Genomic DNA, 27,694 nt, shown 5'->3' on the forward strand with positions numbered 1-27,694 from the left:
CAGTTTGTAGGCTGTATCTGCTGCCCCTTACCTGGTATAGTCAGTTTGTAGGCTGTATCTGCTGCCCCTTACCTGGTATAGTCAGTTTGTAGGCTGTATCTGCTGCCCCTTACCTGGTATAGTCAGTTTGTAGGCTGTATCTGCTGCCCCTTACCTGGTATAGTCAGTTTGTAGGCTGTATCTGCTGCCCCTTACCTGGTATAGTCAGTTTGTAGGCTGTATCTGCTGCCCCTTACCTGGTATAGTCAGTTTGTAGGCTGTATCTGCTGCCCCTTACCTGGTATAGTCAGTTTGTAGGCTGTATCTGCTGCCCCTTACCTGGTATAGTCAGTTTGTAGGCTGTATCTGCTGCCCCTTACCTGGTATAGTCAGTTTGTAGGCTGTATCTGCTGCCCCTTACCTGGTATAGTCAGTTTGTAGGCTGTATCTGCTGCCCCTTACCTGGTATAGTCAGTTTGTAGGCTGTATCTGCTGCCCCTTACCTGGTATAGTCAGTTTGTAGGCTGTATCTGCTGCCCCTTACCTGGTATAGTCAGTTTGTAGGCTGTATCTGCTGCCCCTTACCTGGTATAGTCAGTTTGTAGGCTGTATCTGCTGCCCCTTACCTGGTATAGTCAGTTTGTAGGCTGTATCTGCTGCCCCTTACCTGGTATAGTCAGTTTGTAGGCTGTATCTGCTGCCCCTTACCTGGTATAGTCAGTTTGTAGGCTGTATCTGCTGCCCCTTACCTGGTATAGTCAGTTTGTAGGCTGTATCTGCTGCCCCTTACCTGGTATAGTCAGTTTGTAGGCTGTATCTGCTGCCCCTTACCTGGTATAGTCAGTTTGTAGGCTGTATCTGCTGCCCCTTACCTGGTATAGTCAGTTTGTAGGCTGTATCTGCTGCCCCTTACCTGGTATAGTCAGTTTGTAGGCTGTATCTGCTGCCCCTTACCTGGTATAGTCAGTTTGTAGGCTGTATCTGCTGCCCCTTACCTGGTATAGTCAGTTTGTAGGCTGTATCTGCTGCCCCTTACCTGGTATAGTCAGTTTGTAGGCTGTATCTGCTGCCCCTTACCTGGTATAGTCAGTTTGTAGGCTGTATCTGCTGCCCCTTACCTGGTATAGTCAGTTTGTAGGCTGTATCTGCTGCCCCTTACCTGGTATAGTCAGTTTGTAGGCTGTATCTGCTGCCCCTTACCTGGTATAGTCAGTTTGTAGGCTGTATCTGCTGCCCCTTACCTGGTATAGTCAGTTTGTAGGCTGTATCTGCTGCCCCTTACCTGGTATAGACAGTTTGTAGGCTGTATCTGCTGCCCCTTACCTGGTATAGTCAGTTTGTAGGCTGTATCTGCTGCCCCTTACCTGGTATAGTCAGTTTGTAGGCTGTATCTGCTGCCCCTTACCTGGTATAGTCAGTTTGTAGGCTGTATCTGCTGCCCCTTACCTGGTATAGTCAGTTTGTAGGCTGTATCTGCTGCCCCTTACCTGGTATAGTCAGTTTGTAGGCTGTATCTGCTGCCCCTTACCTGGTATAGTCAGTTTGTAGGCTGTATCTGCTGCCCCTTACCTGGTATAGTCAGTTTGTAGGCTGTATCTGCTGCCCCTTACCTGGTATAGTCAGTTTGTAGGCTGTATCTGCTGCCCCTTACCTGGTATAGTCAGTTTGTAGGCTGTATCTGCTGCCCCTTACCTGGTATAGACAGTTTGTAGGCTGTATCTGCTGCCCCTTACCTGGTATAGTCAGTTTGTAGGCTGTATCTGCTGCCCCTTACCTGGTATAGTCAGTTTGTAGGCTGTATCTGCTGCCCCTTACCTGGTATAGTCAGTTTGTAGGCTGTATCTGCTGCCCCTTACCTGGTATAGTCAGTTTGTAGGCTGTATCTGCTGCCCCTTACCTGGTATAGTCAGTTTGTAGGCTGTATCTGCTGCCCCTTACCTGGTATAGTCAGTTTGTAGGCTGTATCTGCTGCCCCTTACCTGGTATAGTCAGTTTGTAGGCTGTATCTGCTGCCCCTTACCTGGTATAGTCAGTTTGTAGGCTGTATCTGCTGCCCCTTACCTGGTATAGTCAGTTTGTAGGCTGTATCTGCTGCCCCTTACCTGGTATAGTCAGTTTGTAGGCTGTATCTGCTGCCCCTTACCTGGTATAGACAGTTTGTAGGCTGTATCTGCTGCCCCTTACCTGGTATAGTCAGTGTGTAGGCTGTATCTGCTGCCCCTTACCTGGTATAGACAGTTTGTAGGCTGTATCTGCTGCCCCTTACCTGGTATAGACAGTTTGTAGGCTGTATCTGCTGCCCCTTACCTGGTATAGACAGTTTGTAGGCTCTATCTGCTGCCCCTTACCTGGTATAGACAGTTTGTAGGCTGTATCTACTGCCCCTTACCCGGTATAGTCAGTTTGTAGGAAGTGTCTGCTGCCCCTTACCTGGTATAGTCAGTGTGTAGGCTGTATCTACTGCCCCTTACCTGGTATAGTCAGTTTATAGGCTGTATCTAATGCCCCTTACCTGGTATAGTCAGTGTGTAGGCTGTATCTGTTGCCCCTTACCTGGTATAGTCAGTGTGTAGGCTGTATCTGCTGCCCCTTACCTGGTATAGTCAGTGTTTAGGCTGTATCTACTGCCCCTTACCTTGTATAGTCAGTTTATAGGCTGTATCTACTGCCCCTTACCTGGTATAGTCAGTTTGTAGGCTGTATCTGTTTCTGTAGTGTTTTTGTACCAGACATTGACAAAGTAGTTATGAGGCTGAGCTGTTGTATTTTCCCTCAGTTCCACAGCTACCATTGCAGCATAGGGTGGACTTTTGCCGTGATCATAGAGTCCCAGGGCTGTTAGCAGGGCTGCTACTGTGGTATCATGCTGTGGAAACAAATCAAAGCTGGGACGTTATTTCACAACCTGATATGTCAACATTTTGTCATTTAAGTGTTTTAGATGATCAATCAGCAATGTTCTAAATCAATTGTCTGAAGTATTCATCTAGATGCATTAAACCAGGTATATTATTGAATTTAGTCTTTAAAAAGTTAATTGCAATTTGTATTGAGCTGTATAAAAAAAGATGGATGTATTTGAAGAGTAACTTCAAAAGTTAGATTTACAATATATCTGCCTGATATTGTGTTACACATTCAGTACAATTCAACTACCAATAGTTCTCTTTTAAATCACAGTAAAAATGATTGCTGGGTTTCGCATTGCCAGGAATCATGCTAATAAATGTCTGGATTTTCATATGCTATGCCTTATATAACATACCCCTGAATGCATATACAACTTTGGCTGTGTCTCTCCTTTCAAACGATGCCACATATTCTCAATAATTTCTTTAAGTAGAGGACCTAATGGAAAAGAAAAAAAAATCTAACTTGATATCTGTAGAAATAAACATTGTTTATACACTCAACATGTATATCATGAAAACGTTTTTCATAGTGTTAAGTTGGCAGGTGTGATGCTTATAATTATCCTGTACAAATTATTTTTTTCAGTCAATTCATAATTACCCAGTTTCCTATACAATATTATTCTGTAAACAAAACATAATTGCCCTTGAAGTAGAACTAGACTGGATGGGCCCATCGTTGGCGATCAGGTAGCTCAACTGGTAGAGCGTTAACATTCCTCTAGAATTCGGAGGGTCTTGGTTTCGAACCTCGGTCTGGCTATGCATGTTTCCGTTCCCGTTACATTTGGCACCGAAACCCTGGACCTTCCAAACTCTAGTCGGACGCTCTACCAGTCAAGTTCCGCTACATTCTTTAAACAGTATCCATGTTAGAAAGGTCAAAAATATTATTGACCAGAGCATTGTTGTTTTTACTAGGAAGCCTTTAACTGTGTATTCCAATATGTTGAAGAGATAATGAAACTCCATCCTCCGGTTTAGAAAGGATATAAGTCAGGTACCTAAACAGTGCTCTGGTCCTACGCCAAACTCCACACAGGGATAGAATTCCCACACAGGACTTGAATTCTTTTACAAGGGAGTGTTTGATTTTTCCTTATGGAGGCACCTACCTGCACTTAAGTCATAAAGATCTAATGATACAATTTCCTTTGTCTACCACTGGTAAACATACTTCCAACTTTTAAACAATTATGGTTCCTGGTCAAGCAAGCATTTAACACAAACTGATGTATGATGAAAATAAGTTGTTAATTATACCTCACCAAAACGATGTGAGAAGTGTCTTACCTCCCTTTAATCTGCTCTTCGGTCCACTAAAAAGTAATCTAAATGCAATGTCGTCCAGATAACGCAGCTTTTCATACACTGTAATCTTCTCATTCTTCCAGGTTTCATTGGCCCAAGTTGTCCAATTCATCCCATGGGCTTTCTGATGTACAAGAAAAAGAAATGGCAGCTATAGTTCATTTAAGGATACCTGTTCCACTGCAGGCAAAATACTAGTCCGAATTATTCTGACGTTTTATCTTTCGATCCATGTGCGACATGTGTGTGAAAATGATGATTTGTTTCTAAAATATCAGTTTGAAGAGCGACACTGGCGCGGGTCCCTTATTTCCCGCATGTTATAGAGGGCTGAAGTTCTGAAGCCAGACCAATATAAAAAAAAGTCAATGAAATGCCAGAATAATTTGGACTAGCAAAATACTTGAGAATTCTTTTGTGGTTTTTTTTGAATGTACAGTAACACTACTGTATGCCAGCCCATGAATTTACCATGAACAACTACCCATGAAAATTATCCATGAAAATGTGCCATGAAAACACCCTGAAAAGGATCATAATTCATGACCATGGATTTTATAAGATAAGATTCAAAATGCCTTGAACTTGTCCATGAAAACAATTCATGGCATTATTCATGGCCATGGAACCAGTGTCATTTCATGGTTTTTTTTACCCATGGTTATCCCATGAATATATTACCTTTAAATTCATGGCCATGGAATAAAGATCCATGACGATGAAAACCCCCTTAAAAGGAATATAATTCATATAATCTCCATTTAATTTTCTTTGGATATAACTGAAGAGTAATTGCATGGGCCCAGGTGCTACTATTGACCAAATTTGGGTTTGAATCCTAGTAAAGCCAAGTTGATTTTTTTCAAAGAACATTGTTGTTGATTACGTTTTGTTTATTTCATCTTCATAATATTTTTGTCTAGCCAGGTTGAGTTACTCCTTTCAGAACTAATTCATCAAGCTATAAAGTAATGCCATAAAAACAGTTTATTGTGCATAGATTAAGTTTTTGCAGGGGTATATGGATCCTTAAAGAAACAAAGGAGAGAAAAGAATGGTGATGACCTCCTGCTGGTCTTTGGTTTTATTTCGGACAGTCCCTGTATTTGTATTTTAAACCTCAGTCCCACTTTAAAATCTCTTCTGATCTCATTTCATAAAATTGCTCAATTCTAAATGTATACAAACAATATAATTCTTTATCATTGAGACTGTATGCCTTTAGTCTTACTTTTCCAAATACATATATGAAAATTAAAAAATGAATCAAAATGAAAGACATTTTTTCCCTATGTCTATATCTGTAACTTATGTGTGAGACCCAGGAATTATTAAAAACACACTCTTTAATTTACACCCTATTAGTCCTAAAAATCGAATAGAGTGGAACTAACTTATAATGATAACCTGCTTATTACAATGTTTTGTCTATGTACTATAAAAAAAAAATCTCTATATAAACTAAGTATAAAATTATATTTACTATCATATGGTCAAACGTGGGACCTGTCTGCTAAAATATTTTTTCTGCCGTAAATTGATTTTTATAAGGTAAAAACTCAGACTAGTTAAGTTGTCTGTGTGTGACCCCAGGACAAGGGGTGATGAAATAAGGAACATCGGCTAAGAATTGTTTTTATTTTCAAAATAGGTTTTACCAGGATCATATAAAAGAAAACTGACATTTACAGACCTTCCTTAAAATGTCCAAAAGACATCATGGCTGGCAGAAGTATAGGGTCTGTGGTGTAAGTGGAAACGTAAGTATTAATGTATCAAGCCTTAAAGGCAACCATGGATGACAGAAATGGCCACGGTGATTCTTAAAGAGTGTATACACAGAGAGGACAAAGTAACTATAAATTACCTCGCAGACGAACAGGTCTGAAATTTTCCATATGCTTGTGATGTTCAGCGGTCCCCATCCGGTCTTGTTGGACAGAAACTGGTAAAATTCCTGAAGATGAAATGCATCACAATGATTTAAAGAAATATTAAAACAGTAATAACAATGCAAGGTTACTAACTTCTATGGCTACACTCTACTAGTTATAATTTAATTGAACAGTAATTTCAAGATATTAACAATATATCAGATTTTGGGAAATACAGTCAAACTTCCATAAATCAAACTTCAAAGATTCAAATTTCTTGTTGTGTTGAACTTACGACAAAGTCCTTATTTTTTATGAAATGAACTTCTATAAGCCAAAATTCTAACAGCTACAATCACGGCTCAATTGTGAGGAAAACATTTAAACTTACAACAAATTAATCAAAGTAAAACAAAATCCCTGTACGAAAATATTGGAACTTATACATGTAAACATGCAAATTAGAGAACACAAAAACATCAAACATATTTTCTAATTACATTTAATCCAATATTTTTAGATTTCAAATTGGGTTTTTTTGCTTTGTGTTCTTGTCACTGAACAATCTCATCATATATCCCATATAATATGCAGATTCAATAATAGGTTCAGAATTTATAATGTACCGGGTTAAATCTAGTTTTAAAGTAATGATAGGGGAAAATACATTTCAATATTAACTTAGCATGATTGTAAAGATGTTCGAAGTTCAATTTTTCGTGAGTCGTAGTCTCAAAGTTTCAAATTTTACCCCAATGGTCCCGCACATTTGGAAACATCGAAGTTTGACTGTAGTGTAGAAGATGCAAACAGAGGATCTGTCAGACCAGAGAAACAGTGGATGGGGGCTTCTAAACACTGCTTTGTTTGTAGATCATGGACACATCAATGTTAATAGTCAATATGATACATGCCTTGTTGGCCTTGTCAATAGCAGCAATAGAAGGCGACCTCATGTCTTTGTCATACTGCTCGGTGTAAGATGGACAAGTTTCTCCCATGTTGATACGCTGCCAGATAAATAAGAAATTTAATATAATTACTTAAGGAGTTTCCACCCTTCGTAATACACATGTTTTTCTTGTCGTATTTTTGTGTCATCATTTCCGTATTGCGTATCGGGCAATCCAATACCGTAGTGTAAATTATAGTAACACCGGGTAAGCAATAGTACACGTGTGCGTGACGTGATATGTCAACACCCGATATCTAGACTTAACTTGGAAATCGGACATTAATTAACTCACGGGAAAACACTGACATATGATCAGACGACTTCAAGAAGGTCGTATATGATTGAGAGTAATTTTGTTCCATAAAAGAACAGTAAATTGACAAATAAATATAGTAATTTAATTTATTTCCGTCGTTTTTGGCATATTAAATAAATTAAGTGTCATTGTATAAATTCTATCCCTCTGCAAAAAGTTCCGATTTATTTCAAGGTAGACAACTCTCATCAGGATCAAAATAATTGTAAAATGTAAAATAAATTAATTATAAAGACTTTGTGTGTATTTGGTTCAATTTTTCACTCTTTTTGTATGTAACTATGTGTCCTGTTTGATTTTGGCTTGTATTTAGTAACTTTTATCCATATAGTTTCAATAAAAAACGCTTTTTGTAACATGTTGTAGATATTTTATGATAAATAAAATATTTGTAGGGTTGATTAGCAATGTTTCTTTTCATTATTTTATTGTTGTAATAGTTTTGAACAATGCCACACGCTCAAAAAATGTAAAAGTGTTGAATTTGACAAAAAATCAATTTTTCAGTATTTTTTACAAATAAATCCCCAGTTTATCGAAATGCTTAGATTTTCATAAAATCATCTCTACATAGTGACATAACCATCATGTAAAACTTTCATTGAATTCTGATGGCTAAATGCGTAAGGGTGGAGCCTCCTTAAGTAATATTTATCAATTATGGACTGAGGTGAATATGTGATTATATAGACCTGAGAAAGTCATATTGACCGAGACGAAAATAAAAGTCCTTAATTGATATATTAAATGCTAAAGAATGTTTGAATCATTAATCAAGATGGAATGTATGAAAATTGTATGGATTAGCTGAAAAATTACGCCTAAATCGAGAGAGTTGGCAGCTCAAAGTATCATATCCAATAAACCTGTGCAATTGTGGTTCAATGATTTTGTTATCATAGGGCCAGGTGAGGCGATGCCATTACCACCCAGAAAAGTATCAGAAGAGAACTGTTGAAATAACATAGGGGTAATTATATATAGAAACAAATGTAAACAAAACCAAAGGAAATTAAGGCAGTGTATGGAGTACAGTGGTAAGGCCTTATCACTGTTTATCAATGATTTTTGTAGCATTTTTCGCTGGCGAGTCCTAAAAATCTTTTTCAAAATTGTGAGGAGTCCTATTACTGCATTTTACCAATTGATAAGCCCAGGGGGCCTGTGCATGAAAACATGTCAATATAAGGGGGTGGGCTTATTATTGGATATGAGCCTGTGTTTAAGGTGCTAAGAATTATATTCTAGTGGGTCCCAAGAAAATTTTGCTAGTCCCTCAGGAAAAACATGAATCCAGGACTCAAATATATAGATCTCAAAAATCACTGGTTAGTGTACTTCCACTATCTTTATATTTTAGTTTAATGTAGATATGCCAAAGGCTCTATTTACTAAATCCTGATACTGTAGTATGATGTGAATTGAAGAGACTAAATTTCATGTACTTACGTTATCCTCATACTTAGGTTTTGTGTGAATGGGGATGGGCTGCCAGGTGATGTTAGAATTCCACACCTGGTCACCAGTCGGGGGGTACAGTCCGGCCAGGTTACTCGCAGCACTCATCAGACACCTGTCCTCGTCAGAGCTTGTCACAACTATCTGTGTACATACCAAATTATTATACCTCTACCGAGTTTTCCCTATATAAAAACAATACAATAAAATCTGCTATTTCCCTTAAATCACTTAATTCTCTCCATCTGAGAGCTACTCCCTCCCCAAATTAGGACTACTCCCTCATGAATATTTGTAGGTGGCGCTTATCAGATTTAAACCAATGACAACATTTGTAGGCGGGGCCTTCTACATGATGCTCATGACGTCATATTTTCAGAACCAAATGACAACAGTGAAAATGGCCGACGATGAAGGCTGTTTTGTTGTTGTAAAGAGGAGTTCCAGCAGATGTTGGACGCTAAACGTACCTTAAGGTCATAGGAGTGTATTGATAAACGGAAATAGGAAGTACATCCCTAGTTGAAAATCCAATGCAGGGAACCAGTATCACAATTTCCGCATATTCTAATGTTTAATATTAAACTGATAAATATTGTATGTTTCTTATTGACAGAACAATGTGTTCTCTCAATAAAATTTCAAAGCAATCCAAGCATTAATTCAGTTGTTTTTTATCAATGAGTCACATGTGTCCATATTTCTGTACTTCAGGAAACCGGCTACCTATTTCACAATTGTGAAGTTTTTCAAGAAAGATAACTCTTTACATGCAATTACTATGTGTACAGGGTTTTATTATAAAATGTCAATTTTTAATCGTTTATACAAATAATTAATTTTACACAATTTCAGCATTTATTAAATTGATATACATTAATGCAATACTAATCTATGTCAGTGTCATTTTTATTGAAATTATTTTGCCTAAAATTGTGTCTTTCATTTTATTTTCAAAATTCACTCCTTTTTACATAAATTTCCATTTAAAATCCTTTAAATTCTGACAACCTATATTATTTTTGTGGCAGAAAATTCTTTACTTCAAAGCAATATAACTACAAAATTTGAAGAAATTCTACTGAGAAATGGTGACACAATCCTATTACCTTAAATACAAAAGCTGTTATAAAGACTGCAGTGAATTCACTTCAAACTTATTTAACAGAACGGAATGCCGGAAGCGTCGAAGAGTAGGGTCAAGCAAGCTCTTTTAAAAAAAGTGGACGGGACTAGATCTAGATATGGTAGGGAAACAATGGTGACTGAGATACAGTCTATAAAAACACTAAAGTTCTTAAATGCTAGAAATGAAGATATCATCAACAATGATGCATATACTTCCAATTGTATTTTTTTCTCTTTTAGTCTTTGAAATTGTGAAAGGAAATGAATAAATAAATTCATTTGTAAAATTGCCTTTGATAATTTGTTTCGTTATAATAAAGCAGTTATAGAATGGGTATGAGGGAAAAATCACATTTATGTTCCCCCGAGGTGAAAAACTATTTCCCGAGGCAGCAAAGCCGTCGAGGGGAATAGTTTTACACCAAGGGTGACCATAAATTTGCTATTTCTCGAATTACCTGGTCACCATTCGGGGGTATATTATTATACCTCTTCTGAGTTTTCCCTATATAAAAACAATACGAAAAAATGTCCTATTTCTCTAGAATCACTTAAATCTCTCCATCTGATGGCTACTCCCTTCCTAAAATAGGACCACTCCCTGCAAGAAAGGACTACTCCCAGACAGAAAGAGGACTACTCCTTCATGGATATTTGTATGTGGAGCTTATAAAATGTCAACCAATGAAAACCTTTGGCCATCTCCGTGACGCAGGTGACGTCACAATTCAGAACCAAATAATAACAGCGAAAATAGCCACCGATGTAGGCCGTTTAGATCATCTTGCTGATGATGAATAATAGCATATTTTGGATGCTAAAAGTATAGCTTAAATACAAAAGCTGTTCTTAAGACTTCAGTGAATTTACTTCAAACTTATTTAACTGAACACCATACCGGAGGTTTCAACGATTAGGGCAGGGCAAGCACAGAGGAGGTGAATGTGTGTTCACGCAAGTTTTATGCAGAACTTAAAAAAAGTGGATGGGGCTAAATATGCTAGGAAATCAATGGTGACCATTGGATAAGTGAAGATGTCTACAAAAACACTTCTAGAATGCTAGAAATGAAGATACATGTATCAACAACGACGATGCATACAGCACTTCCAATTTTTTTTCTTTCTTTGAATTTGTTTCAAGATAGAATCAATAAATTCATTTTTTAAATTGCCTTAATTTGTTTCGATTTAATAAAACAGTTATAGAATAGGTAGCTAGGGAAATAGCAAATTTATGGTCACCTAAGCTGAAAAACTATTTCCAGTGGCAGTTTTGCCGCCTCTGGAAATAGTTTTTGCACCCACGGGGGACTATAAATCTGCTATTTCCCGAATAACCCATTATATAAATGTTTACTATAGAGCTTCACTAAGACAAATAGCGCAGTAGCACATACTCAAATAATACCCTGTACTCAAACAATAGCACATACTCAAATAATACCCTGTACTCAAACAACAGCACATACCTACTCAAAAATACCCTGTACTCAAACAACAGCACATACCTACTCAAAAATACCCTGTACTCAAACAACAGCACATACCTACTCAAAAATACTCTGTACTCAAACAATATAACATACTCAAATAATACCCTGTACTTAAACAATATAACTTACTCAAATAATACGCTGTACTCAAACAAAAGCATATACTCAAATAATACCCTGTACTCTAACAACAGCACATACTCAAATAATACCCAGTACTCAAACAACAGCACATACTCAAATAATACCCTGTACTCACACAACACATACTCAAATTATACCCTGTACTCTAGTAACAGAAATACTCAAATAATACCCTGTACTCAAACAACAGCACATACTCAAATAATAACCGGTACTCACACAACACATACTCAAATAATACCATGTACTCCAACAACAGCACATACTCAAATAATACCCTGCACTCTAACAACAGCACATACTCAAAAAATACCCTGTACTCAAACAACAGCACATACTCAAATAATACCCTGTACTCTAGTAACAGAAATACTCAAATAATACCATGTACTCAAACAACAGCACATACTCAAATAATACCCGGTACTCACACAACACAAACTCAAATAATACCCTGCACTATAACAACAGCACATACTCAAATAGTACCCTGTACTCTAACAACAGCACATACTCAAATAGTACCCTGTACTCACACAACACATACTCTTATAATACCCTGTACTCAAACAACAACACATACTCAAATAATACCCTGTACTTCAACAACAGCACATACTCAAACAAGAGGCCCAATGGGCCTGCATCACTCACCTGGTATAAAACTCATACTTGTTACCTTAGAAGTGATCTAAAATAAAGCTACAGGCAAAATATCGGTATTTATGATTAAAATTCGTTCAAAAGACCTTGTTAATTTTTTTTTGGAACATTTAATCACCTCTGTGATTGAAAGTCGAACAAAGTCATTATGTTGAACACTTTGTATAGCCTTTCATCTCAGGATGCAACTTGCAAAGTATAAACATCCTGGGACCCATGGTTATTCATCAGAGGTTGTTTAATGATTTTAAACAAATTTGACCCCTGTGACCTTGAATATAAGTCAAAGTCATTCACTTTAACAAGCCTAGTAGCCGGTCATCTCAGCATGCTACTGGCCAAATATCATCACCCTGGGCAGTTTGGTTATTGAGAAGAAGTTGTTTCAAGTTTTTAACATATTTGACCCCTGTGACCTTGAATAAGGGTTAAGGTCATTCATTTGAACAAACTTTGTAGCCCTTCATCTCAGCTAGCTACTGGCCAAATATCATCACCCTGTGCATTTTGGTTATTCAGAAGAAGTTGTTTAAAGTTTTTAAACATATTTGACCCCTGTGACCTTGAATATGGGTGAAGGTCATCCGTTTGAACAAACTTTAATTTGTAGCCCGTCATCTCAGCTAGCTACTGGCCAAATATCATCACCCTGGGCATTTTGGTTATTCAAAAGAAGTTGTTGAATGTTTTTCACATATTTGACCCCTGTGACCTTGAATATGGATAAAGGTCATTCATTTGAACAAACTTTGTAGCCCTTCATCTCAGCATGCTACTGGCCAAATATCATCACCCTGTGCATTTTGGTTATTCAGAAGAAGTTGTTTAAAGTTTTAAACATATTTGACCCCTGTGACCTTGAATATGGGTGAAGGTCATCCGTTTGAACAAACTTTAATTTGTAGCCCGTCATCTCAGCTAGCTACTGGCCAAATATCATCACCCTGTGCATTTTGGTTATTCAGAAGAAGTTGTTTAAAGTTTTTAAACATATTTGACCCCTGTGACCTTGAATATGGGTAAAGGTCATTCATTTCACACAACACAAACTCAAATAATACCCTGCACTCTAACAACAGCACATACTCAAATAATACCCTGTACTCTAGTAACAGAAATACTCAAATAATACCATGTACTCAAACAACAGCACATACTCAAATAATAACCGGTACTCACACAACACATACTCAAATAATACCATGTACTCCAACAACAGCACATACTCAAATAATACCCTGCACTCTAACAACAGCACATACTCAAATAATACCCTGTACTCAAACAACAGCACATTTTCAAATAATACCCATGGGTGAAGGTCATCCGTTTGAACAAACTTTAATTTGTAGCCCGTCATCTCAGCTAGCTACTGGCCAAATATCATCACCCTGTGCATTTTGGTTATTCAGAAGAAGTTGTTTAAAGTTTTAAACATATTTGACCCCTGTGACCTTGAATATGGGTAAAGGTCATTCATTTGAACAAACTTTGTAGCCGGTCATCTCAGCATGCTACTGGCCAAATATCATTACCCTTGGCATTTTGGTTATTCAGAAGAAGTTGTTTAAAGTTATTAACATATCTGACCCTTGTGACCTTGAATATGGGAAAAGGTCATGCATTTTAACAAACACTGTAGCCCTTCATCTCAGCATGCTACTGGCCAAATATCATCACCCTGGGCATTTTGGTTATTCAGAAGAAGTTGTTTAAAGTTATTAACATATTTGACCCTTGTGACCTTGAATATGGGTAAAGGTCATGCATTTTAACAAACACTGTAGCCCTTCATCTCAGCATGCTACTGGCCAAATATCATCACCCTGTGCATTTTGGTTATTCAGAAGAAGTTCTTTAAAGTTTTTAAACATATTTGAACCCTGGGACCTTGAATATAAATGAAGGTCATTTATTTGAACAAACTTTGTAGCCCTTTATCTCAGCTAGCTACTGGCCAAATATCATCACCCTGGGCATTTTGGTTATTCAGAAGAAGTTGTTTAAAGTTTTTAACATATTTGACCCTTGTGACCTTGAATATGGGTGAAGGTCATTCATTTGAACAAACTTTGTAGCCCTTAATTTCAGCTAGCAACAGGCCAAATAGCATCACCCTGGGCATTTTGGTTATTCATAAGAAGTTGTTTAAAGTTTTTAAACATATTTGACCCCTGTGACCCTGAATATAGGTGAAGGTCATTCATTTGAACAAACTTTGTAGACCTTCATCTAAGCTTGCTACTGGCCAAATATCATCACCCTGTGCATCTTGGTTATTGAGAAGAAGTTGTTTGAAGTTTTAAACATATTTGACCCCTGTGACCTTGAACATGGGTGAAGGTTAATCATTTGAACAAACTTTGTAGCCCTTTATCTCAGCTAGCTACTGGCCAAATATCATCACCCTGGGCATTTTGGTTATTCAGAAGAAGTTGTTTAAAGTTTTTAAACATATTTGACCCCTGTGACCCTGAATAAAGGTGAAGGTCATTCATTTGAACAAACTTTGTAGACCTTCATCTAAGCTTGCTACTGGCCAAATATCATCACCCTGTGCATTTTGGTTATTCAGAAGAAGTTGTTTGAAGTTTTTAACATATTTGACCCCTGTGACCTTGAATAAGGGTTAAGGTCATTCATTTGAACAAACTTTGTAGCCCTTCATCTCAGCATGTTACTGGCCAAATATCATCACCTTGAGCATTTTGGTTATTCAGAAGAAGTTGTTTAAAGGTCTTTTCATACAATTGACCCTTGTGACCTTGAATATAATTGAAGGTCATTCATTTGAACAAACTTGGTAGCCCTTCACCCAAGCATGCTACTGGCCAAATATCAACTCCCTGGGCATTTTGGTTATTGAGAAGATGTTTAAAGTTTTTGATATATTTGACTCCTGTGACCTTGAAAATAGGTGAAGGTCATTAATTTTAACAAACTTTGTAGCCCTTCATCCAAGTTTGCTTCTGGCCAAATTTCGACACCCTAGGCCTTTAGGTTATTAAGAAGAAGTTGTTTAAAGTAAAATATTGACGCGAATGACGGACGGACGACCATGTACTCAAACAACAGCACATACTCAAATAATACCCTGTACTCACACAACACATACTCAAATAATACCCAGTACTCAAACAACAACACATACTCAAAAATACCCTGTACTCAAACAACACATACTCAAATAATACCCTGTACTCAAACAACAGCACATTTTCAAATAATACCCTGTACTCAAACAACAGCAAAAACTCAAATATTACCCTGTACTCTAACAACAGCACATACTCAAATAATACCATGTACTCAAACAACAGCACATACTTAAATAATACCCTGTACTTAAACAACAGCACAAACTCAAATAATACCCTGTACTCACACAACACATACTCAAATAATACCCTGTACTCAAACACCACAAACTCAAATAATACCCTGTACTCAAACAACAGTACATACTCAAATTATACCCTGTACTCAAACAACAGCACATACCAACTCAAAAATACCCTGTACTCAAACAACAGCACAGACTCATATAATACCCTGTACTCAAACAACAGCACATACTCAAATAATATGCTGTACTCAAACAACAGCACAGACTCAAATATACCCTATACTCACACAACACATACTCAAATAATACTCAAACAACAGCACATATTCAAATAATACCCTGTACTCAAACAACAGCACATACTCAAATATACCCTGTACTCACACAACACATACTCAAATAATACTCAAACAACAGCACATATTCAAATAATACCATGTACTCAAACAATAGCACATACTCAAACAATACCCTGTACTCAAACAACAGCACATACTTAAATAATACCCTGTACTTAAACAACAGCAGAAACTCAAATAATACCCTGTACTCAAAAAACAGCACAGACTCAAATAATACCCTGTAATCAAACAACAGCACATACTCAAATACTACGCTGTACTCAAACAACAGCACATACTCAAATAATACGCTGTACTCAAACAACAGCACATACCAACTCAAAAATACCCTGTACTCAAACAGCACAAACTCAAATAATACCCTGTACTCAAACAACAGCACAGACTCAAATAATACCCTGTACTCAAACAACAGCACATACTCAAATAATACGCTGTACTCAAACAACAGCACATACTCAAATATATCCTGTACTCACACAACACATACTCAAATAATACTCAAACAACAGCACATACTCAAATATACCCTGTACTCACACAACACATACTCAAATAATACCCTGTACTCAAACAACAGCACATACTCACGTAACACCATGTACTCAAACAACAGCACAAACTCAAATAATATCCTGTACTTAAACAACAACACATACTCAAATAACACCCTGTACTCAAACAGCACATACTCAAATAATACTCAAACAACAGTACATATATTCAAATAATACCCTGTACTTAAACAACAACACATACTCAAATACCCTGTACTCAAACAACAGCACATATATATATACTCATAGTCCATATTTAAATAATTCCATACTATTAATATTAAAGCATTATACATGTATTAAAATAACCTATACTAAATAATAGTCTAGACACTGATGCAGTTTAAATTGTATTTTTGTCATTCTGATACCAATCAAACATTTCATTGTCTCAAATAATTGCCTTCATCAAGTTTATCAGTTCTAATTTTAGACTTAGCAGTTTATCAGAAAATTTTAAGTATATTTCATAGGCAAGTTTTATACTAATTAATTTAAAAGCAACGAGTAAAGAGACCAAAGAAAATTGAAATGTATCTCCAATATTTGTAAGCTACACAAGAATGCAGATATTCATAACACTTGTGTATGGTTGAAAACAATATCAATTCAAGGAAAATAAGTCTAAGACAAAACACAAGAAAAATGTGAACAGTACATATATGTATGCCATCAAGGGAGGCAACTTTTAAAAGAAATAATTGGTATTACAATATATTATCAAGGGAGATAAGCCTTACACAAATCACAGGACCTGGTATAAATGTGTATGATAGAATCCTTAATAAATACCATTTATTAATAATAGGTAAGCTACATTGTAGCATGTAGAGTTAACAATCAATGTTTCTCTTCATTGAAGACATCCTGGCATACCTCTGTATGAATGTAATCACTGCTCAGGAAGCCATTGTATCTGTCCCTTAACCACTGACCAAGTCTATAGTGCTGGTTCATCCCAATCTGTAAAGAAAATCTTAGTCAAATACCTTTTATGTATAGTAATATATAATCAGACGACTAATGATGTCACCTTCAAAGGTAGACACATGAACAGCAGCTCCAAGGTCTGATCATTTTTTTTCTAAATCTTATAACAAAAAGCTTTGAAAAAAAACTGGATTAGACCTGTATGTATAAGTGAGCTATGGTTCCCGCAGCCACTTCAAAAGCTGCATTTATACAAAAGAACTGGGTTACTTTAATGCCTCTAGCTTCCAACACAAATTCACGGATCTGTCCCTATCTAGGTATACATGTACATGTATTACTGAGGAAAATGTTCCATCTCGGTAGTGACTTTATGACAATTTTCTAGAGGTGTGTATCCAGATTGCCCAAGGTTGTTTTGCCCTAATATAAATATATATATATATTTAAAGTGAGAAATATCCGTCGAAATGATTGAAATGATTAAAAAAGCTCTTTATTTAATGAATACAAACAATTGTGTTGTCGGAAGAATTTCACGAGGTGTGTATGTAGCTATATTGTACAGACCCCTGCAAATCTAACAAGTCTATAATGACAAAAATGTCTAAAGGAGACCTAGAAAAGCTTGAGATTAGACTGTCTTTGCCATACACAACTAAACAGGACTATAACATTTGACTATAAAAATATTTTTAGGGGGAAAATGCCCCAGGACGAACAGAAATTAGGACGAAACGACCTGACTAATCTAAAAGAGCGGTGACTGGTAGTATATAACTTTTCTTAATAAGTATCGCAATACTATTGACGAATGACACGATGCATCGACACTCATATATCAAGATATGATATGATTCATATTCAATGGGCGGATTGGTCAAGTGGTTAACACAGGCGGCAGGGGTTCAATTCCCGAAGTCGTTGTACACATGGATATTCAGAGAAAGTGTTTTTCTCCTGCCCACATAACTCCAACAACCCAGGTGGAGTATAAATTGGTCTAGGGTGGATGTTGTGGTATCTGTGATGTAGCATTCAAGTGAGGTGGCATTATAAATGATGCCATTGGAAGCACGGTCCCACTACAAACAGAACACATAACATCTCCAGCACACATGCAGGCATACAGACATAGGGAGATATTAGCCAGGTGGCATAGGACTAGTAGTTAGCACCTGATATGGCAGCTCCTGTGAATTCCTCAAAATTGTATTGATTAATGTTAATTGTATTAATTATATATCTATGTACAGTACTGTATAGCGCTAATAAGAGTGGCTTATGTTAGCTCGATAGGGTGCTACATGTATATCAAATGCTGTATATTTATTTTATTTTTTTATCAATTCATCAGTGAATCGTTACACCTCTACAATTTTCACAGTATAATTACAATACATGTAGGTATAATAAGGTCACAGTCATTGAAACACTCTAGAGACACAGTCATTGAAACACTCTACAGACACACTCATTGAAACACTCTAGAGACACAGTCATTGAAACTCTCTAGAGACACAGTCATTGAAACACTCTAGAGACACGGTCATTGAACCGCTCTAGAGACACAGACATTGAAACACTCTAGAGAAACACGCATTGAAACCCTCTAGAGACACAGTCATTGAAACCCTCTAGAGACACAGTCATTGAAACACTCTAGAGACACAGACATTGAAACACTCTAGAGACACAGACATTGAAACACTCTAGAGAAACACGCATTGAAACACTCTAGAGACACAGTCATTGAAACACTCTAGAGACACAGTCATTATGTCCACCAATTTAATGTGATTTTCTCTTCTTAATACAGAAAGATGAAAAAAGCAATTTTGGATAAACAGCAAGTCACAAGCAGCAGTATGACAGTGATTGTATATTGATGAAGTGACAACCTCAAATACCTTCCAAATATGTCCAAAAAATGCCTTACAATTGTGGACTAAAATGTATTACAATAGACAGCTATTAGAATAATACTAAACTTTCGTCCAATTTCAGCTATTCACGGATAACCTTGACCTCGTTTACTGACCTTGGAGAGCCATCCCATTCCATCAGGCCAATTGTCTTTACCATTCGGGTCTCCTTTGTACACATCAATCGGGGACCGGTCGCCATGTCGATACACCTGATAAAAACATAAAAATAGTACTATGTTAATGAACAGCAATTTCATCAGTAAACAGTCTGAGGACGTCGTTATTGGAATAACTATACTAATTATTCTGAAACCATGCAATGCAAATTGATAATTAAAAGAGTGAAATAGAAATGTTTGATGTATTACAAGAAAAGGTCGAAGAAGCCTGTATTTCTTACCAACTTATTCTGACAAATGACAAGAGTTAAGAGATAGACATTTGCACAAAGTCTTACTTGAATTTGTTTATTTGATAGTGTTATCGATTTGATCTAAGGTCTTATTTCTTTGTTTTCAAGCCCGGGCCACCCCTGAAAAAAGATTTACAACTGTCATTTAATAACAACACTGAATTCAGTTTTCCAAGAGGTTCTAGCAATAGTCTTTTATAGATGAACGTTTCAACCTTACTGTCATAGATTATCAAATTATACCGAGCTCTACACAGGGAAACTTTCCCCTAAGTCATACGTTTGCCCTATGAGGCTATGTGGTAAAACCCATATTTGCCCAATGTTAATTTCACCTTTCACATTTGATTGCTATTGGCACGGACTTAGATAGCAATCGAATCTAATTCCATGCTATGGGCCTGTTCGTTGATGCTGAACAACCAGTTTGTCTGTTTTTGAATGTAACATTTTCAGGTATATAGATAACTCCTGGCGGACCTGTACATGTTTATGCAGACCTAGCTACAAAGGCTTATATCAAGGCTCACCTGAAAGCAGCATCAAATTACTAGCAGGTCCGACCTTATTTCATACACGAACAACTCTGGTCCAACTAGTACAACAGTTTGGATCGCGATAAACGAAAGCGTCCTATGTTTACATATTGTTAATAATGTTCACAGTAATGATTAATTTGCCCATATTGTGTAAGGCGGAAAAAAAGGAAACAAATCAAACTGTGGTCAAAATTTCCCATATATATACACAGTATGATGAATTCCCTTGGCTCAGGGATGTTTCATACCAATTTGGGTAAAAACAAACCTTTACTCAGGTACCCTGATAAATTACTGGCCTCTTTGAATTCCTAGCTCAATCTTAAGAGCTCCGACTATCAAGCTAAACTTCCAAGTTTGATCAGTAGCAGAGGCAATAAAAAGCAAAAATCACGGTTATCCTGATATTTAGTGTCCATTATAGGGCTCAAACCGCTGATCTTGAGATAATAAGAATCTCGTGTTGAAAAAGCAATTATAAATTTCAATGCCTCTCAATCAGCTGAGGATAGAATCTAAGACTGTCAGACATTCTATCAATTGAGCTAAAGAGAAATTATCCTTATAGCTGAATTGACAGGAAGCATCTAGTGTGAATCGAACCCACATTGTAAAATTTGGGTGGCTTCTGTTAAACAAGAAATCTGTTCTACTGGTATGTCGGAGTACTGGCAAACACAGGGTAGCTTCAATACACATAATGTTTTGGTTTTAGCAAAACAGAGATTGTTAGATATTTTAAAACAAGACTGTGAGACTTTTTTTCTCTAACTCGTCTTAGTCAAGGGTGTATCAACACATATTACTGATCATGCCTGCCTTCAACCTTACTAAGTAAACCTATTCCTGTAAAGTACAAAAAAGCAATTGTCAAAATACGACTGTCTTCACACAATCTTTTAACAGAAACTGGAAGGCATAAAAAAAATCCTCATAACTAATTAAGACTTTGTCCTTTCTGTAAAAATCATATAGAAGACAAATTCCACTTCATTCTAAAATGCCCCTCCCTCAGCGAACTACGAAGTATATATATTAAATTATATTATCGTGCTAATCCCTCGATCTGTCTATAAATAATTAAATTATTATCAACCGGTAATATCAAAGAATTAACTTACCTGGGTTACAGTTCATATATCATGCATGTTTACTACGTTCTACTCTGTTGGCTTCTAACTAGTTTGATTTGCAAGCTCTTAGTTCATAAAAAACACCTGTATTTAAATTATAAATTCCATATGCTGATTGTATCTTAAATAAAATTAAAATAAATAAACAACATTTGATATAGCGCCCTATCTAGCTAACATAAGCCTAAATATCTTACAGCCTGTGCTGATTTGGAATGTACATTATGAAATTTTCCTTTGAATTGATGAGATGTATATGCTCAAGATGAAATAAAGAATTTGAATTTGAGCTACAGTTCTCTGTGTTGTAGCCGGCATGGCAGTTTTATGCATGCAGTCAAGCGATTCAACTCCTATTGTTAGTGTATAACCTTACCATAATTTTCAGACCTTAAATTGTAACATGTCCAAAACTCATACTTGCCATCCCTCCCTTTTTAGGAGGGAGACTCCGATTTTGGACCCTTAAACCAAGTATTTTCAACAAGTGAACTTGCTGAACTGTTCCTATATTCTAAGATCTAATGAGTTCACCAGAAAGAACAACTCAAAATATGTCATTTTAAAGAGTTATTTTGTCTCTAGAGGGTGTATACACACATTTTATTTATGTTTTAACTTTGAGCATGCAGAATCTTCCCCATGGAAATTTCAAAACATTTTGACAGTTCCTTACCAGATTCACAAGTTTTAGATTTGACGTGTAATCACTCCGACACTGTTTGACAATGACCACCATTAAGATCCACCCGCCTACGAGCCATCCTCCGTGCATTGCCATAGAGAAATATTTAAGTGTATAACCTATGAGGCTGAGCACTGATGAGTTTGTGATTACCGATCACATAGACAGTCATGTGACTTTTCCCTCAATCAGTGATACATTCTTATGTTTTCAGGACAAACCTCAGGTAATTATGGGTCAGTTTACAGACGATGGTCAAACGTCTAAAACATCATTGTGTAGGGTCCAGTAGGGGACTTAGTAACGAGAGATAGCTTTATATAATGGCTGCGCTGAAATATATAACGCGCGGAAACCTATTACCCTACAGTATATGACTAACTTAAATGATAACATTTTGACAGTTTCTTACCAGATTAACAAGTTTCAGATTTGACGTGTAATCACTCTGACACTGTTTGACCATGACCACCATTAAGATCCACCCGCCTACGAGCCATCCTCCACCCATCGCCGTGGGGAATTTTAAGCGTGTAACCTATGAGGCTGAGCACTGAGTTTGTGATTACTGGTCACATACACAGTCATGTGATGTTTCCTCAGTGGTGCGTTCGATTACCGATGTAAAACGAAGCGGTGCGTTCGATGTGTGCAGTCTAATCTTTCTAATCAAGTGACCCTAAAGAAGACTAAATGTTAGCTCGGCTAAACGTTTAATATCATTTGGCAAATATAGTCATAGTAAACACTCTCTCTTCTAAATAAATATTTGCCCTAGAAACATATTTGACATATAGTAAAGCTTGCACATATTTTTTACGCTATAAATTTTGTTAAATTATTGAAGTTACCCTCGTTTTACGGTCGCATTTTTAACATCTGTAATCAAACCATCAAGGGAAATGCGAAATGTTTAATTAAAACAAAAAATACTACTACTTCAACCACAAGAAACATCAGATACGGATTTTTATTTTCTTGCTTAGGTTGTTCTAAAGATCACAGACGATGTGTCGAAATCTTCGATTGACTTCTAAAGACCATATATATAAATCCCGAAGCATACTTACCATCCATTCTTTTATTTGTTTGGTTGTGTTTGGCGGCCTACTAACAGTTCTGTTCATTTTCAGGAAGTGCCAGGCTTTGTTGAAGGAGAAAAACCATCGACCTGTGGTCAGTGCCTGGCGACTGCCCTACATAGGTATTCAACCCATAACCCAATGGCGGAGGGTTTCAAACTTTCAAAGTTTCATTCGAACTTTAGGCCATTGGCCCATCAGTATACAATACATATTATAAACATAACATGGACAATGTACAGAGAATGAAGACAACCATATTCCATTATAATACCCTTAATTTGTTTGCATCATAGATGAATTTTTCTAGTAGACACATTTTTTTTTAATATTACGGACACTCAATAACTGGACGACTTTAAACATAGATGCTTTTTCCCAATAATTGCTTTTGATAAAACGGGATCTGAAATTTTCGAATTCAGAACGGACCAATAAAAAATGAAATTCGTCCTCTACTTCAGATGGGGAGTTACACTGTTTACAATACAAGATACAAGAAACTTTATTTAACGTCGCATATATCAAACATAGAAACATTAGCGCTGTAGCGCTATTTTTGCGACAAACATGATAAAAAGCAAACAGAAAACAACAAATCAAGCTATACACTATCACAGAAAGCTAGCACATAATCAGCGAGTAAAACATACAATAACATAGCAGCATATAAATAGATATCACAGGCACTAAATTTAAAGTACTATACTAAAAATGATGTAAAGTGGTAATAGGGAAACACCTGCATATCACACAGGTGTTGCTATGAAAGGAGGGTTAAAACACTTCAAGTGTAATGTACATACATGCTAATATAGCAAAAGAGTAAAAATTGACATACATGTAATATACACTAATATAGTGTAAATTAAATTAGAACGACAAGGTCTTGTAAGTAAAAGATATTGAGCTATAATGATGATTAAAAGAGAGGGTTAGAACTTATGTTGCCAGTTATTGGTATATAAAAGCGCCATGCAAAGCAAAAGTTAAGCTAAACAGGTAGGTAAGTAAATAATAGATAAATAAAGCAGGTAACTAGTAATAAAGACTAAAGCACTGAAAAAACATTTAAACTCTAGACACAGGTACAGATAAGACATGAGCAAACGGGGCCATCCCAGGAGTGCAGCAGTCTGGCAAACTCTGGATAACTATCCACCTTCCTCAAATGGTTTGGCAGACTGTTCCACACCCGGGCGGCCTCGTAGCGAAAAGACTTCAGTCCATACCCGATTGTTCTTACTCTTTGTAGCTCCAGCTGCCTTTCATTCCTGAGGTTATAAAAAGACGAAGTGAAAAAGTGAAATAACCGATTCTGTTACATACTGACTAAAATATAAGGTGTTTTTGTATATGCGATACGACACAATCGCTTTTACCCATATCAGCCCTCGCCGTATCACACCCCTAAACCCGTTTCAGCCCTATCTCAAAACTCAATATCAACCCTCGGGCTTATATTGGAGTTCCGGGTTGATACTTGGTGTGATATGGAAAATGCCATGCATGATTCTGTATCTATCAATTTTATAACACTGATATCTTTCACACTATGACAAATATCAAAAGTGATATTTTCACAGTGTGAAAATATCACTTTTCGGTATTGACCAATCATAACGGTATCTTCTATTCGCTGCATTCAAAGGCAACGATTTTTTTGTTCAGATTCAAATGAAGCGACGGTAGAATGAGTGGTTGCTATGGTAAATGTTTGGTGCACACACTTGAGTATTTACATAAATATACAATTATTAATATCATACTAGAAAATAGCAGAAAACGTCGGAATTTTTCTTGTTTTATGCTTTAGAAATGTAATAAATAGAAAATTTTATGGTGTCTTCAGTAATACCAAATATATTTCACGAGTGTAGCTGCGCACTCGTGAAAAATATCAAAATATTAGCCAATATCGTGAAATATATTTGGTATTACTGAACACACCATTTAATATCCTCTATACCTTCCAACTTCTACAGCCAAAGAATGTGTAGATGTACGGATTCAAGTTAAACAAATGCGACATTTCTTTGGTATATATTCTTGTGAGGTAAAAATATAATTATGCAATAAACATTTTGGAGAGGTTTCCACTGAGGCCATTAGGGATTGTGTGCCTTGTTAAAATATTCTTTGTTTTTATCAATGGTTATAACAAATTTTGCTGAGAAATACATGGATTTAACCAACCATCACTAAGACCTAGATTATTTTATTCAGGGTTAGGGAACATAGATACCAGACACCTTAACAACTCGGCCACCGCGACCCCGTGTTTATTGGGACCTATAATGATATTAAGGGATTATCATGCGGGTTTAAATCAAGATATTAACAAGAGGCCCATGGGTCTTAACGGTCACCTGAGTTATGTAAAAACTGATATCGATGTTGCCAAATGAAAAAGAAATCATTTTGTAACAAAGGTAACTTGAAATTTATGTAATGCAAAAGTAGTGTGAAAGATCTGGGTAGTAATGTACTATGTACAAATAGTGGTTCTGTCAGTCAGCTGAATTTTGGTAAAGCACCTTAAGACCCTTCCATCTGCATTTGTATGAAGAGTATTTGATTCTACCATATCTGGGTTTTGAGAAGAATATTTTTGATATTTCAGTCAATTCAACCCTTTTTGTCCCCACCCATCAGCCCCCGGGGGTCAGTCAGGGCTGATTTGTGCATATCATCAAACTGCTATCAAATACTGATTTTGCTAACCAAGTTTGAATTAATTCCAATTGAAATTAAACAAATGCTGGTCCAAAATGAGGTTTCCCTATATAAACTATAGTAAAGTTTACCCCCTCACCAGGGGGAAACGTGAGACCCCAGGGTCATGAAATTCACCATTTTGGTAAAGCACCTTAAGACCTTTCCATCAATGAAGAGTATTTGATTCTACCATATCTGGATCTTGAGAAGAAGATTTTTGAAATTTTAGTCATTTTGACCCTTTTTGGCGCCGCCCCTCAAGCTCCTGGGACCATATAATTCACAATATTGGTTGACATTTGGCCATGGAAGGTTTCTACAAAATTTCATTGAAATTGGTTCAGGGTTTTGGAGAAGAAGTCGAAAATGTAAACTGTTTATGGACGAACGACACCGAACAAAAGGCGATCGCAATAGGTCACTTGAGACTTTGTGTCAGGTGACCTACAAATTGTCACCCAATGATGACAGATAATACTAGTATATACCATTAAGCAAATATCATGATTGACTTTATGGTCACCTGTTTGTTTAGGAAATATCGCGAAAGAACTGCTGCACTGAACTTTGTCGTATATGCTATAGAATCTACTTCATTTCACCGTTTAGTGAAGACGAACAGCTAGTAAGTTAAAAATAGTATAGGCCATTTATTATAAATCCTCGACCATCACTGGAGGCATGATTTTGACCTTATTATTCATGAAGCAGCAATTACAGTACTGTATTTATTCTATTAAGAACTTTTTTCTCTTTCGGCAAAGAAAGATAGCAAACGATACTTTGAAACTTAAAACGAAATAGTGTATGCTTTTTCCAATAAATGTTTATGTATACATATACGACGTGTTAGAAAACTAGTATTTCTTATATATCATACGACTGCTGCATAATGAGGGAAATGGATTTATTTCCATAAGTACATATGTAAGTACATGTTCATTCATAACCTATGCAAAACTTCTGTCCGGGAACTAGCGGCGATTCAGTATTTCCAGCTGACGTTCATATTGGCGTTGGGTGTCATCTGAAAGCAGTTTAATGCTTAACACTATTAACTAGAATTCTAAACCACAGAAATACTAGCGCCCCACGCTCGACCACTGCAGTTTTGTTTCATGTTTAAAGGACCATATTATTCACGGTTGTTTAAAAGACGAAGTACCATGCAATATGGGTGTAACCATCTGAAATTATTCAAAACTGCAAAATGCATATGTAGTACCGAAGGTTGATCTAAACCCCTTTAACGTGTAAAATTACTCTGAACACCTTAGTTTAGGTCCAAATTTAGCCGTAACAAATTCTCGCCTCCTCGTGATACGATTGCGTAGGGTATGCGGGTACAAGGTAGCTTACATAGTCATACACGGAGTGCTATTTATAACATACACATACTTTTCTGAGAGTAATGATCTGTTTGCCTCCCAGATTCTAAATATAACATATATGAAACAAAAAACAAAAAGGCTCATTTCCGTCTGGGTTACCTTTGCTGAATTTTGCTAATATTTCCTGCTAACTCTGTGAGTAGCGAGTAAGTAGTACGTATGAAAAATAAAGGACTCTTTAAGCCCTTCTCTATATGTTAACAATATGACGATTTTCCACAAAGCTCAGTGAAGCGGAGCAATGAATCACCGCTTAACACACATTTGTGTCCGATACACATGTTTATGCTAATTCAAATAACGACCCATTCCCTTTTCACGTGTCCAGGGCGTGTGTATAAAATCCCCACCGTCTTCTTATGAATGGCTCACAAAA

At 36.7% G+C, this 27,694-nt stretch overlaps 1 protein-coding gene across 2 annotated transcripts in view; it reads right to left on the reverse strand.

The window, feature by feature from the left end:
* The window catches only part of LOC110463700 (lysosomal acid phosphatase-like), a 29,942-nt gene extending 7,222 nt beyond the window's left edge, over positions 1 to 22,720 (reverse strand). The window contains exons 1-9 of one of the 2 annotated variants that reach the window (XM_021518505.1): positions 22,540 to 22,720; positions 19,472 to 19,567; positions 17,377 to 17,463; positions 8,797 to 8,949; positions 6,991 to 7,086; positions 6,070 to 6,159; positions 4,185 to 4,326; positions 3,245 to 3,327; positions 2,656 to 2,845 (exon numbers count right to left, since the gene is read on the reverse strand). In XM_021518505.1, coding sequence (XP_021374180.1) covers positions 2,656 to 2,845; positions 3,245 to 3,327; positions 4,185 to 4,326; positions 6,070 to 6,159; positions 6,991 to 7,086; positions 8,797 to 8,949; positions 17,377 to 17,463; positions 19,472 to 19,567; positions 22,540 to 22,638 — 1,036 coding nt within the window. In that variant the 5' untranslated portion in view covers positions 22,639 to 22,720. Of the gene's footprint in view, positions 1 to 2,655; positions 2,846 to 3,244; positions 3,328 to 4,184; positions 4,327 to 6,069; positions 6,160 to 6,990; positions 7,087 to 8,796; positions 8,950 to 17,376; positions 17,464 to 19,471; positions 19,568 to 22,118; positions 22,225 to 22,539 lie in introns of those variants that run through there. The other variant, XM_021518504.1, reaches the window with a different exon arrangement.
* Positions 22,721 to 27,694: the final 4,974 nt, after the last annotated feature.

This window comes from Mizuhopecten yessoensis, unplaced genomic scaffold (genome assembly GCF_002113885.1).
Source record: "Mizuhopecten yessoensis strain PY_sf001 unplaced genomic scaffold, ASM211388v2 scaffold10921, whole genome shotgun sequence".
NCBI classification, from domain to species: Eukaryota; Metazoa; Mollusca; class Bivalvia; order Pectinida; family Pectinidae; genus Mizuhopecten; species Mizuhopecten yessoensis.